Source organism: Xiphias gladius, chromosome 2, assembly GCF_016859285.1.
Source record: "Xiphias gladius isolate SHS-SW01 ecotype Sanya breed wild chromosome 2, ASM1685928v1, whole genome shotgun sequence".
In the NCBI taxonomy this organism is placed as follows: Eukaryota; Metazoa; Chordata; class Actinopteri; order Istiophoriformes; family Xiphiidae; genus Xiphias; species Xiphias gladius.
In genome coordinates this window covers 10,327,544-10,341,667 of record NC_053401.1, presented here as the reverse complement: position 1 = coordinate 10,341,667, position 14,124 = coordinate 10,327,544, and the positions used below count along the sequence as shown (strand labels likewise).

Genomic DNA, 14,124 nt, shown 5'->3' with positions numbered 1-14,124 from the left:
TTATAAGAATTTGTAGTTATGGAAAAAAAAACTATCAAAATACTTTAAAAACACAACCCTGCAGTTATTAGATCATGCATTTCATGTCACGTCCGTACAGACCTACACCACTTTAGCGTAAAAAAAAACGAAACCATGTTCACACTGCTCTATAGTTTAGGACTTCCATGCATTATCCATGCAGGAGATCTATGTGTATGTATGTTTGATTGCACAGCTGACCTCTGACCCGCAGTGAACACGCAGATTCACTAGTCACATGGAACAGAATGCTAACACGGGACTACACCAGCATGTAGCGGGCCTGCAATCTGATGTATACCAGCCTCTTACGCAAAATGTCGAGCTCTTCTTCTACCGGCACCAAGATAGCTTTTTTTGGGTTTATCATACCTGTCAAACTTAAAGAGGACTCGCTCCACAGTCCTCCCAAAGTTACAGCGTGACTTGTGTCAGTGTGCAGTTAGATGCCACACAGCCTCTGGCCCAGATGAAGGCAGAGCAAGTTCTCTGTGCTGAGAGAAACATTTGTGCAACATTTCGACCAAAATAGTCCTGGTCTCCACCGCAGAGCGAGAGGGCTGCCTTCATTTGGGCCGATGGGGTTGGCAGATCTCTCTCTCTCTCTCTCTCACTCACTCACACTCACACACACACACACTCACACACACACACACTCACACACTGCGTTTCACCACTGTCATATGCAAAGTCAAAGCCAAAAGTCATAAAATAAGAACATTCTGTAAGTAGACTGTGACAACGGAAACACTGTCGAGACAAAGACGACTACAAGTTCAATGCGGCCAAGTCCAAAACCAAGCGGACCGCGTCTGAGCCAGCTTTTTCCACACACTGACTTCAGATCAGCATATCCTGTTCAGAGCGCGCAAAACCGAAGTTTTATCCGAACTATCACAACAGCGTTCAAATTCAAATGCGGGTGTTTTTTGCAGGGGATAGAAAGACAGACACACATAATGATATCAAATAAATCGGACTAATTCGTGACAACTATGGATAGGCGGTAGGTCAAATCTGTATATCCCCGTTTCAGATATAAGTAACATTTCTGTAGCATTTCATAGACACATGGACAACATATGCGTATGTAGAGTGTGTGTTTAAGATGTTATGACCTTCTTGTACTTTGTTGAAACAACTTTGAAAACTTTACTTTCAAAAAATCGTCATAAAGTTATTGATTTTTTTTTTATTTTTTTTTGGTTACCTGGCCTGCTCTGCTCGAATCCAGTTGTTGCTCAGCTCTCCAAGAAAAACTTTTTCCTCCCGCACCGCCCGAAGCGCTCGCGTCCGAAAAAGTGCGACTCTCTGTCCGGCTGGGAGACTACAAACAGATCGGTGTCTTTTAATCGAAGGGGTGGGGGGGTGGGAAAAAGCCTTCGGTCAGACTGATCCCACGGCAGCCAGCAGCAGCAGCAGTGGCGGAGATCTCCCTCTCTGATACAGATACGAATTCTTCCGAGTGTCACTTTCTTTTTTTTTTTTTCTTGTATGTTTGTTTGTTTTGCGAACACAGTGTCCTGACTTTCACCGCTCGGTCACCTTCCCGGGGAAAATGCCAAACCGAAGTCCTCGCCTGCGTCGCAAAAAGTGGACTCGCGGGCACGTACAGATGTTCAACGCAGCCCCCCCCCCCGGCGTCCCGCGGACCTGTCAGTGCCCACAAAACACCCGACGTGTCACGCGGAGATGCCGAAGCGAAGTCAGACCCCAGGGGCACACGCTCCTCGCGGCGTGCGGCTGTGTGCGCCGTGTCCTCGGCAACAGGTGTCAGGGAGAAAGTGAGATTTCCTCCCGGCCATCACAAGTTTCCAACGCCGTCCAACTAATCGAGCACGCAGGGGGGAGAAGAGGAGGAGGAGGAGGGGCGGAGGGGGCGGGAGGGCGCTTGTCCGGGGCTCTCCGAAGTTTACCCCCGTCGGGAGACACACCAGCGAGAAGTTCGAAACGGGGAGAGAGAAAAAGGGGGAGTGAGACGAGAGAGCCCAGAGGTGCTCTCTGTGTCTGCGCGACTGTCCTCTGCGGTGATGTGGAAACTGCCCGCCTGCCCACCGGTGCAGAGAAAGGGGGGAGGGGGTTGTTTTAGACAGAAATAGAAGGAAAGAAAGGTGTGTTACTCTACCATCACCGGGAGAACCTTAAAAAAAACCTCTGTCAGGAGTGGGATTTGAACCCACGCCTCCATTCGGAGACCAGAATTCCCCTGTAGCTCAGGAAGGAGTCGAACCTTGAGTCTGGCGCCTTAGACCGCTCGGCCATCCTGACACCTGCGTAGGCACACACACAAAAAAAAGAATGTCTAAGGTCATTCTGGCCCTGTAAAAAAGCTGGGAGTCCCTACACGCATTGAAGGTTCCATTTTACGCCCGACTTGTGCGTAATACGCATTAGATTAATCCCCTCTGCCACATTAAAAGAATTTGCAACAGAGATGGCAGGTCAGATGCCTCTGAAAATGAAGGTACTGACTTGTGTTACCAACTTAACTGCTTCATCTTGCCCCCAAAACTCGCACAAGAGGATGCCAGGCTCCTTCTATTACTGGCACAGTCAATGTGGTTAATACATCTCCCCTGTGCAGTTGACCCAGTGTTGTACAGTCACCGGAGTTACTTGTGCAGTGGATAAAGCAAGTCCCCCACCCTGTGTTTGTCATGATTTAGTCTCAGTGTCTGTATGTGTTATCGAATGTATGTGTTGAAAGGGAAAATGCTTTTTACCCAGAAAAAAAAAAAGGTCTTTGTCAGGAGTGGGATTTGAACCCACGCCTCCATTCGGAGACCAGAAGTCCCTTTGCTCAGGAAGGAGTACACACCTTGAGTCTGGCGCCTTAGACCACTCGGCCATCCTGACAGCTGGTTGATGGGGTCCACCAAAGTCACTATGCCATCATGGGAGAGGTTTTCTCTGAACGCGCTCACAGACGGAGGAGGAGAGGAAGAGGAGGAAAATGTCATCAGTGTCGGTGGATGTTTGGACTGCCGGTGGCTAACAGCTTATTTTAGGGGATCTACTCCTCTCACATTGTTTTTACTTCTTCTCAGAAGTTTTTCCTGCTGCTCCCTGCCTCCTGCCCCTTTCCATGCTGGTTTTCGCCCTCTACCCTTCCCCCTCCTTTCTATCCCCCATTCATCCCCACCAACAGTCCAGTAATTTATTTACTTTACAAACAATTTAATCGAGAAAAATAATGCCAAATCTGTATGCAAAGAGTAAAGCAACTAGAAATGCCTCCAAACCACAATGGAGATCATTAATTATTTACCTTGAAAACATGTAATATACCCTGAATGTGTGTTTTAAGTTGAGCCGCTGTTTGTTTTGGTCTCAGCCCTCCCTCTCCTCCCCTCTCTGTTTTCTCTTTCTCTCCATCACCCGCTCCTTCTTTTTCTTCTCACTCATGTGTGATGTGATGTGTGATGATTGAAACCACATCGTCCCGAAGCCAGCGCAAGCCCTCCCCACTTCCTCTGCAGTCACTCAATTTTTATTTCTCCTCCCAGCTCCTCATGTGTCCCAGTCCTCCGCTATATATACTGTATATATGGAAAGACAGGCTAAGCTGCATGTAAAGACCCATTTGACTACACACGTGCTCACAAATACGTGTTATCTCAAGGACATCTTTGCTTTTTGTGTCGTGAACCGGTGTCAGTGGGATCTTATCAACACTCAGTCTGTGCAAAGAAAGGTGTGGTGTGTGTTTCTTCTTGTGTGTGTGCGTGCGGGAGACAGAAACATACAAAATCTTAACTTAGATTGTTACTCCCAGAAAAGTTGCCGGAGTGCAGTAAGTTTGAGCCGTGGAGTTGGCTCATCTGGTTTTTTTTCACCAGATGGGTGGCGGTTGCCACCCATCTGGTGAAAAAAAAACAAAAACCCACAAGTGCTGTGTCACTGCACACCAAATGTGTGTCATAATGATTTTCATTCGATAATGTTTTTTGCAGTTAGAATAGAAGAAATCAATGTACTCCTATTACCAAGACTAAAATGCCTTTCATAATTTCTCAGAGCCCAAAGTGACATCTTCAAGTTGCTTGTTTTTTCTAACCAGCAGTCCAAAACCCCCAAACTCCTCAAGTGAAACACTTCAGAAGCTGGAACCAGCTAATGTTTGGCATCTTTGCCTGACACAGGACAAAACCGATTACACTGATTGTCAAAATTGTCGCAGGCTGATATTTCTGCCCATGGCCTGATCGATGAATCAAACACTTTCAGCTCTGGAAAAACCAAACACTGAGATGTTTTTCCAAAGACGCTACATTGTATGACCCTTGTCCAGCTGTGAGCAGCTCCCCAGTTTCCTTTATGCTGTATAAACCCACTACATACTCAAAACGTGCTTTATATTGGTATGTAGCATGGAACTGGGTCACATCTTAACACTGGATTTTAAACCTGCAAGTGAATCCAGCTTCGGTGAGATCCTTCACTCAATAAGATAAAATGATGCAGATGAAGTGAGTGATTCAGGTTTGAAGGTTATTTTCAAGCCGTTAGTTCTTCTACTTTCTCATTTGTTTTCCATATGCGTAATGTCACACTGATAGGCCATTTTTAAGCTCTCTAACTGTCTAAAGCCTAATAGAATATAGTGTTTAAAATATATTCAACATATGGGTTTCTCTGCTACATACTTTTGGTGTTTAAATATGTAGTTATATGCATACTTCTCGTTCTGAAACTGTGCGACAAGCAGCTGAAAGAAAGTCTGAGCTCTCTGAGTCACTGCAGAGACAAGAAGATGAGACGATGCCTGCTGCTCGGTGGGGTTGTGTCTCCACTCTTTCCTAACTCTCTCTTCCTCCCTCTCTCTCTTTCACCGTCACATAAATCAGGGAGCCATACAAGCGTTTCTCTTCCTCCTCCTCTTTCCCGCTCTGTCCATCCCTCCTGTCTCCCTCCACTGGCTTTTATTAGGACAGTAGATGGAGAAAGCAGAACCGACACACTCCGCACACTCCCAGGTGCTCACAGGCGTATAAAGCGTTGCCATATGTGAAGGTAAACTCCAGCACATATGCTACATTTACAGACTGTCAGGAGTTGGTTCTCAGAGTGCTCGATATGTTTTACTATGTGAAAAACACCTCATGATGTTTTGATCCCTGCTTGGAAAGTCTTCACAGAGGGGGTCAAAGATCTGGTGAGGGTCAAGGTTCAAGGTCAAGCGAGCTGGGTGGGTCTGTTAACCCGGATTTTCTAGTCGAATGAGTGTAACAACTCATTACACCGAGCTGCTGCCATATGCAAAATGCAAGACAATTAAGGAAATATTTGTGTTTCAGGCCCTTTCTACAGTCTCTTTCCTTTGTAGTTAACCTGCTGCAATCAGCAGCATTCGCCCTCTCTCTCACACGCACACACACACACACACACACACACACACACACACGTTCACCCACTTTCCATCCTGAAATGTTTCATTTATTCGTTGGTGGTGCATCTTAAACCAGTTAAAGTTATTAATCTGGTTTCAACTTTGAACTTTCTGTCGCAGGAACCCTGACTTTTCAAGATACTCAAAGACTTTTTCTTTGAAAAATGAGCTAAGTAAGAAAAGAATCTTGACAAGGAAAAAAACCCCATACAAGCACAACGAGGGACAGGACGTAACAGTAAGCACTAGAAGCAGTGGGTTTTACAGTAAAAATGTGAGTTTTAAGTAACTTTGCCGTTGGAAACAATGCATTTTTGGATGAGCTGTTGGACATCGAAAGCAATAATAACAGTGTTGCTGGAGTCTGTGTGGTAAAGAACTGCAACAGGGTGATGCCTTTGAGAAAGGACGCCGGTGGAGATAGGGAAGACTGGGGTACGGAATAATGTCGTTATTGTGGGCGGATGGAAAAATAAACCACTGGTGACAAGATAAGAGACAGAGTTTAGGCTGCATGTGAAAGAAGAAGATAGAGAGAATGAAGGAGGTAAAAGGAAAGGGAGGGAAGGAGAGGTCAGAAATAGTAAGAGAAGGAAACAAATGAAAAGAGAGTTTTGGCCTCTCTCACACACTTACCGGTATGTGAAGGCATTTGTGAGTGAAGATAAACTGAACAGTTTCCCAGAAGATTAAAGGAATGAAAAATCGTATGTCTGCTACACAAAATTGTTTATTTTTTTGTCTTTCCTTAATTTCTTTCTTGTGAAGTACTGGATACTTTCACCTCTTCCTGCCTGTAAAAATCCCTCTAATAAAACAATAAGAGAATGACAAATCACCGGTTAATCTGCTCATAACTCACATCCACACAGAGGCTGTACACCCCCATGAGGAGGGGTCAGACGTGGCGTCATTTTAAGGGGTCCCAAGTCTGAAGGGTTGGGAACCACTGCCCCAGCTCTTACCTGTTGCATATCTGATAGAAACTATCACTGAAGGAGGAAAATGAATTGACAGACAAAAAGACCCAGACAATCCATCCACAACAAAATAATGATAAATCCATATTTTATTCCATTCTCTCATTCTGGTTTTCAATCCACAACAAAATCACGGTAAGTCCCCGTCATCACCATTCCTAAAGACAAAACATCACAAGTATAAAACACGCAACAAAGGACTGGATTTACAACACAAGCTCACATCTGACAGAGTTTCATTCCAAAATAAAATGGCCACCATCTGTCAAATGTTACACAAACTCTGCATGAGCAATTTCAAACCAGTAACATTTGAGGATACTGCACCTGACATCAGGCCGAGATTTGTCCTCCCAAAACAGTTTTGAAACGAAACTCCTCATTTACACCCATGTTGCTTCGACATGTTTTAAGACACTGCTGAGGTGCCGGAAAACATCCTTTTGCCTGTTGTGAAAGCCTTAAGATCAGAGTTTGGTGTAAAATCAGATTTAAGTATGCAGTGTAAACCCCTGTCTTTGGGTTCTGTGTCCACCAGATATTTCATTTCTTTTTTTAGGGAGCAGCGCTAAATAGTTGCATGTGGCCAACACCTGTCATATCTTCAGCACTCAATACAGTACGAGACTATAAAAACCTCAGTTAGAGGAGCTTTTGCCTGAATTTGAAACAATTAGAACCTCTAGTGCTCAGTGCTGCAAGCGTTTAAATCATGCTAAGGCTGTCAGCGCTGTGGGGAGCATGCATTAGAGTGTCATTTCCAGCACGAACAAGAAATTGATTCTGATGAAAACGTCCCCAGTGGACACAGAGCCTTGAGTAGGTGCAACAGTACGTTCTCAATAACAGTCTCCTGTCTATGGAACAAATCTGTGGTTTCTTGCAACCCCCCCCCCAAAAAAGAAAAACAAAAACAAGATTTTGACACATTATGTAACATACAGACCAATAGATGACAATATTTTCAATTAAACAAGATTAGTGTTTTATATATATTACCAAAAGCAAAAAAATATATAACAATTACTTTATATTCCCTCCCTCCTACGAAAGAAAAACAAAAACAAAAGGTTTCAATAAGGGGAAATGAGTAAGTTCAGACTTCTCCTCATATTAACTCTGAAGGGATTGTCACAAAAGGGTAAGCGAGGGATTATCTGAACTCAACGTAATTTCAGCATGGGCACCATAACTGAACGGAACACACTGTTTTCTTAGGTTAAACAGAAAATACAAACCATCTACACTAGTGGGTTATAATAAAGGGAGTATTGCGAGATTTATTGTAGTTTGTGCCTTTCATCAGAAAGGGAAACAACAGATGAAAGTGTCGTGTTCCCCCGATGAAAGCTGCGTTTCTTTTTAAAATTAATTAAATTTCTCTCTTTACAATTTACACAACTATCTAGAGATTACAGCTGAAAGAAAACTGCAAGCTGGTACATTTCATCACATACCTGACAAAAAAAATAAAAAAAAAAAAATAAAAAAAAAATTACAAGAAATGAGAAAAGCAAGGAAACTAAAAGTTAAAAAGATAGCAGCAAATGATGTAAAGAACCAAAGGCAGCTGAAATAAACAAACGTTTGTATCTGAACCAATCAGATAACAATGTGGTAACAGTGTGTAAGTCTGGCATCAGAAACAACCTGGCAAGCTCAACTCACTTTCACCCTTTTTTATAATGTTTGAATTTTTTTTTTTCTCTCCATAAAATACATCAAGTCACGATTACAATTCCAACTGCGGATTGCCTGGAAGGACACAAAATGGCCACTGTGAAGTGTCACAGATTACAAGTGCAGTGAAGGCTCGTTCTGTTAGCACACGTTTAATGTGTCACAAACATCAACTATTTCCAATTAACAGGCATACCAACAAAGCACTTTGAACGGAAAACTGAACAAAACTTCCCTCAGACACAGTGGAGGAATATTTTTCAGTGATAACGGGATTTTTTTTGTAGATCCCCTTTTCCACGTGTGAAAATGAGATGAGTGAAGAGCAGGTAAGAGAGGAAGTGTGGAAGAGAAAGTCTTCATCTTCATGTCCAACACTGTGGTTTTACTTGTGTATCAGGGGATTACGGGGGTTTGCTGGAGACTTCTGATTGTCCTGTGTGTGTGTGTGTGTGTGTGTGTGTGTGTGTGTGTGTGTGTGTGTGTGTGTGGGTGTGTGTTAAATGTTCGGTGCATGTTTGCATGCTTTTTTTCTTTCTTTGTGTGCTAATGAATGTGTTCATGTACGCTTATTTATGAACGTGTGTTTGTTTGCTTGTGTGTGAGTGTCAGCAGCTGTCCTCCAGGGCGCTGACGACTTGTTCCAAAATGTCAGGGCAGCGGTCGGCGATCTGCTGCAGGACCTGATTGGCGTACTCCTGGAGCTCCGCCCCCTCCCTCTCACACAGCTCTAGCTCCGCCTTCAACTGGAAGAAAGATAGTGACAAAAAAAGAGGGGGAGATTGGATGATGGGGGCGAGGAGCATGTTTAAGGGCACACACACCCACACCCACACCCACACCCAAACCCGCACACACACACACACACAAGCACAAGCACATCAGACTGTAATCTGAAAACGCCACAATGTACTTCTTTCTGCCCGTACGGAGTGGAACATTTCTGTGAGAGAGCGCTGATGTTGTTTTCTTTGGCTGTGGCCGAGCTGAGACGTCAAACCTAACTGACTTAATGACCAATACATCTGTATCAATAAGAGCACCGCTCAAACAGTCATGTAACACAAGCCCACATTTATGCCGGTGTGTGTGTGTGCGAGGCTTGAGTCAGATATTGGCAAAACTATTTCCTCGTTAAGTTTTAACCTCTTCCCTCTGCTCTCATCTCTTAGCCAGCAAATCGCAGTGGCATTTTATACTACAGTGGCTTTATTCAAGTGTAAAACTGCAGCAAGTAATAATACTGTTATAGATGAATTAACTCTCCCCAATAAATCACACAAAAATATTGTTTATTATCTATATATCATGTTGTGACACATTGGAGAGTATGTAAATGTCTCCTTTAACAATGTGCTTATTATACTATAAGCTTATGTCAGAATCATGGTCAGTATTCTTACATTGCTTCAGCAATATTGTTTGTGTTGAATCCATGGTCGTGTCCATGGAGCACTTTGAATTTAAATTTGCATTTAGTACTTGTAATTAAAATAGATAACTAATTTGTAATAGAAAGTGTGCCCTAAAAACTGAACGTGTGGAGTTTTAAAGATGCGCGTGTTTATCAGCTAGGTAGGGTCTAACAAAATACATTATCCACTTGCATTGTGGGAAGTGTAATATCCAGAGTTTTTTTTTTTTTTTAGCTTAAAAGTCAGAACATCTCAACCTCATGCATCAGTTTTTATCATTCTCATTTTATTCTGTCTCTCAAAAATCCTTCAACTTTACAGAATTACTAAATAACTTGACTTCCCCTTAAATATTCAACAATCATTTGCATTTAGGACGAAAACTCATAACCACACTGTTTCTGAAAGATAGACAGGTAAAGAGTAAGAGAAAGAGCAGAGCAGAAGAGTCGCTTTGAGAGAGGACTAATGAGGGTGAAGATGAGGGAGAGAGGCAAAATGAAGAGAGAATGGGAGAGTGAATGAGGAGGTGAAGGAGAGTACGAAGCCATGTGAGGGAAGCAATGAGCCTCGGCCACTCCACCCTTCCCTGTGTCTGTGCCTGTGTGTGCGTGTGTTTGTGTGCTCTATTAGCACCAGACAACGGAACCCCCCCTCCCCAAAACAACACACACACACACACACACACACACACACACACACACACACACACACACACACACACACACACACACACACACACACACACACACACACACACACACACACACACACACACACACAGGGAAGAGTTCTGAACATCTAGTCCTGCTTTTATCAGTGTCATCTGTTGGAGCTCTAGCTGTTGCTCTTTACACCTTGATTTGTATCATTTCCACTGATTTGTTATCCCCTTTCACAATGGCAAAACACATTCAGGCCAATATCCACACAGACTTGGTTGTGCAGGTGAGAAAGGCCTCTTTTATTGTGAAGCATACGGACATATTTCCTACATGTCAGTTTATGTGTGTTTGCAGGTAATTCAGTTTAATGGCTGTGTATTTTAGTTGCAATCCCAAAGAAAAACACAGCAGTAAAGATAAGGTTGTAATATGACTGAGAAGAGATAAATAGTTTAATATGTGTCTGCTGTCTTCTGCTCTCTGACTCACAAAGCCTTGACCTCTTCCACAGAACGACACTTGAAAAGCTGTTTAGAAACCTAGATTAAATGGGTCAAACACAGTGCTAATGCTGCCATACACCTGAAACAGGGTCACACACGGAATATAAAAAATGCGATGATATTAAGTTCCAGCACGCCACAATCCATAATCCACAACTCAACTCAACTCAATATTTTTTTCATCTTCAAACGGTAAAACTACCCATTGCGTCACATCAAAGCAAAGATTACAGAGGAGTCAGAAAAGGTCCCGACCCCCAGGTTGAGAACCACTGATCTAAACCCATTATTTGGTTGTGACTGCACCTGAAAACTACATGTACACGCTCATGGTGCAGAAAGTGTCCGGACCCCAAAGTAGTTGTGCAAAAATTTCTTAAAAGTTTTTTTTCAGAGAGACAGAGAACATCCAAAAATCACTACAGTTAACCTAGGGATATGATTGATGGCCAAAACTAGAAAAATAAGACCCAGTTTTCCTTAGAAAAGAATCATAATTGATTGTCCCTGTGTCATTGAGCAATAAAAATCCTCTCTTGCTACATCTAATCCAAAGCCCATTTATGGCCTGAAGAAGTTGAATATACACAAGGCTGCACGATACAGTTTCCAGTTATGAGGTGTAAGTTTAGATATTGTGGTTATAAGCTCCCATGATCCCGTCTCATGTTATCACAGTGTGAGGTCAGAGAGAAATGTAGATGAAATAATCTAAGTGGGCAGAGAGATAGCTTTGCCAGATTCTTGACTCCTGTAAGTGTGTGTTTGTGGGTGTTTATATGAGATGCACGAGTGTAGGATTTTGTGAATGTGTGTGTGTGATACAGTGGTTTGGGTATTTGACATGACGGGTGTGTGTGACTGCACGGCATGAGGCGAAAGCGTATGTTGCAAGCTCAAGTTCTAATTTCGTGAGTGACGGAGGGGCTTGTGGGAAGCGAGGAGAAAGACAGAGGTAAGGGGTAAGACGTGTGTTTGTGTGTGTGAGAGAGACACGGAGAGAGAGAGTGAGAAAGTGAGGGTTTGTTGAAGATGATTTCTTACTGCAGCCATTAAAGCTCCATTATCATGATGGATCATTATCTGCCTTATCGAGGGCCTCGAGTCGCACACACAAGCAGACACACACACACACACACACACGCACAAATGAATACAGTCGAAGCCTTGCACTTGTGCATAAGCCTGTACATGCATGCACAGGCTATCGGCTTCAGAATGAGGATGAGGGTAAGGTGTGTGTGTGTGTGTGTGTGTGTGCATTGACCGCTTGACACACATTGCAGGGCTTGAACCTCTTTGCAGAGGAATGCTAATGTTTTCTAAAGAAACCATAACTCAGCAGAGGGGATGATAGTGATGGAGAGATTATCAGAGAGAGAGCAACAAACTACAAATGGGTAGAGGTAGAGAAAGAGGGAGAAGAAATATATTATTCAACCAGAGTGCATTAGCCCATCCGTGAGCAGGTCAACTGCCTGCTGCAGACACACATCTTACAAAGTTACTTGGCTACATGCAGCTTTTCAATTACAGATGACTTTGGGGTCAGAGGTGTGTTTTTATCAGAAAACTGTCCCCGTCGACTTCACAGCTGTGCATTTGAAACAGCTAACTTCATCTTGCTCTGACTGCTTTAGGAGAAACAAAATGAAACAAGAAATTCTGAGACAAAAACAACTACAAAAATTTGGATCACGAATTGCTTCAATGGTGCACATGAATTATACGAATGGAAAGACGTCTTTTTTACCTTAATGAAATGATTAATGAAGTTAAATGAAAAATTAGGTCACGGACCGAGGGACTTTTTAGTTTTGGGTATAATAACTGCCACCAGTAAATGTAAATGTATACATTTTATTCTATGCTTCAAGTCCTGGACTCTGAAGAATAGTAGCCAAATAAATTTTTTTCCTACATCCCTCTCATAACCGTAGGGCCAATTTCCCAACATTTTGAAATGTTTAAACAGGGTATAATATGAGGGTTATATAAACAGGTAACTATGCAGGGTATGAAGACAGAAATGGACATGAAAAAAAAGGACTGTTTTTAAAAAATTACTGAATGCCAGACTCTAATTTAAACAAATACAACAGAAAAGCATCGAGAGGAAGAGAGGGTGCGGGCCAGGGCACAGAAGAAGTCTGGAGGGCAAATATTCCTCAGCAATAGCATAAGTTGCAGGAACTAAAGATACAATCACGGGAGATTTAAAAAGACTCTTCAATAGCAGCCCAGAGCGGTGCTATAGAAACACCATTATGAGTAAGCGCAAAGGGATAAAATATAATAGGCTTTATAGGCTATTATAGTCCCTGTCTCTCTGCCTGTCTCTATTTAAACTATTAGGGTCTAAAAGCCTAACACTGTATGTAGACTGCTTTATAAGTTGGCTGCTTGTACTGCACCAAGCCCCAAAAAGCGCCTGTTCCATGTGACCAATTGTGTGTGTGTGTGTGTGTGTGTGTGTGTGTGTGTGTTCTGTGTGTGCTCTGTCATAGTCCAGTACAGCTCAGCTAACGATGCCGGCTAACGAGTTGCAGTGGGAATAGAGCTGCAAGACTTGCACCTAAAACTGCTCCTAGAGGACTACAAATACTACACTCCTTTAGCACTAACAGCTGAGGGAAAATACAAGGGTAGTGTGTTCTCTGGGCAATTCAACATCACTTGGTAATTTTATCCTAACAGGTTTATTTAATCAGCCAAATCGACTATAGGAACATTTTCATATTTACAGGCTCGGCCTCTGGGAGCAGTTAGATAGGAGAGGCCAGAGGATTAGAGATTCTCAAATCTGGGAGCTCTCCATCATCCTGTGCCTTGCTCATGAGTCATTGAAGTAATTGTTAAGGAAGGGTAGGAGTACAACTCCCCGCACAGCATTTTATTATAGTCCGGGAACCTAAATCTGTCAGTTCAGGGCTCCAACATTCACTTTAGCACCTAATAATGCAAGTTAAGCTACAGGAAGAGGTGGGCTTGTGAATGTAAGTGTGGTAACCATAGTGGAATACCTTCAAAGAGAACAAGACTTATAAAGTATAGAAAAAAGAGTTAAATCTTAAATTGTCCCTCCAGGAAAATACAAGGTTGGACTTATAGCACTAATGGCAAAAAAAAAAAAAAAAAAAAAAAAAAGCATTGACTCTGTGTAGTGTAACCTCCCAGTAGGCCAATCTGAAAAGAGGGAAGCAATTTAGTTCAAACTAATTCAATCTTTGTATAAGAGAATGTTTAGGGCTTGGTTTTCTTATTTAAATGGCAAAGATGCAGGAAAAAAAGTAAATACAAACTAATGGTGTGACAAAAGGGAGCCTGAGTTGCTTCTAAAAACAGCTTATACAAATGGCAAGGCAGGTTTATTTATATAGAACCATTGAATTGCCTTGTGTACCATTCAGACAGAAGGCAATTCAAAGTGCTTTACAGAGGTATAGAAATACATTAAAAATAAGACATTAA

General features: G+C 42.6%; 2 protein-coding genes and 2 non-coding genes across 11 annotated transcripts in view; all 4 read right to left on the bottom strand.

Moving 5' to 3' along the window:
- Nucleotides 1–1,319, bottom strand: part of wnt5b (wingless-type MMTV integration site family, member 5b) — a 79,069-nt gene extending 77,750 nt beyond the window's left edge. Inside the window, exon 1 of the mRNA XM_040145902.1 lies at nucleotides 1,232–1,319. The gene's annotated coding sequence lies outside the window, so the exon portion shown is untranslated. The remainder of the gene's footprint in view (nucleotides 1–1,231) is intronic.
- Nucleotides 1,320–2,176: 857 nt separating this feature from the next.
- Nucleotides 2,177–2,289, bottom strand: trnal-caa. The gene is made up of 2 exons: nucleotides 2,252–2,289; nucleotides 2,177–2,222 (listed from the first exon to the last, which is right to left on the bottom strand). It is a non-coding gene; the product is annotated as a tRNA-Leu (tRNA).
- A 476-nt stretch (nucleotides 2,290–2,765) lies between these two features.
- On the bottom strand, nucleotides 2,766–2,877 carry trnal-caa. The gene is made up of 2 exons: nucleotides 2,840–2,877; nucleotides 2,766–2,811 (listed from the first exon to the last, which is right to left on the bottom strand). It is a non-coding gene; the product is annotated as a tRNA-Leu (tRNA).
- Nucleotides 2,878–7,909: 5,032 nt separating this feature from the next.
- The window catches only part of LOC120800517 (ELKS/Rab6-interacting/CAST family member 1-like), a 123,335-nt gene continuing 117,120 nt past the window's right edge, over nucleotides 7,910–14,124 (bottom strand). For all 8 annotated transcript variants that reach the window (XM_040146679.1, XM_040146721.1, XM_040146729.1 and 5 more), the window contains one exon: nucleotides 7,910–8,816. In XM_040146679.1, the coding sequence (XP_040002613.1) occupies nucleotides 8,679–8,816 (138 nt within the window). In that variant the 3' untranslated portion in view covers nucleotides 7,910–8,678. The remainder of the gene's footprint in view (nucleotides 8,817–14,124) is intronic.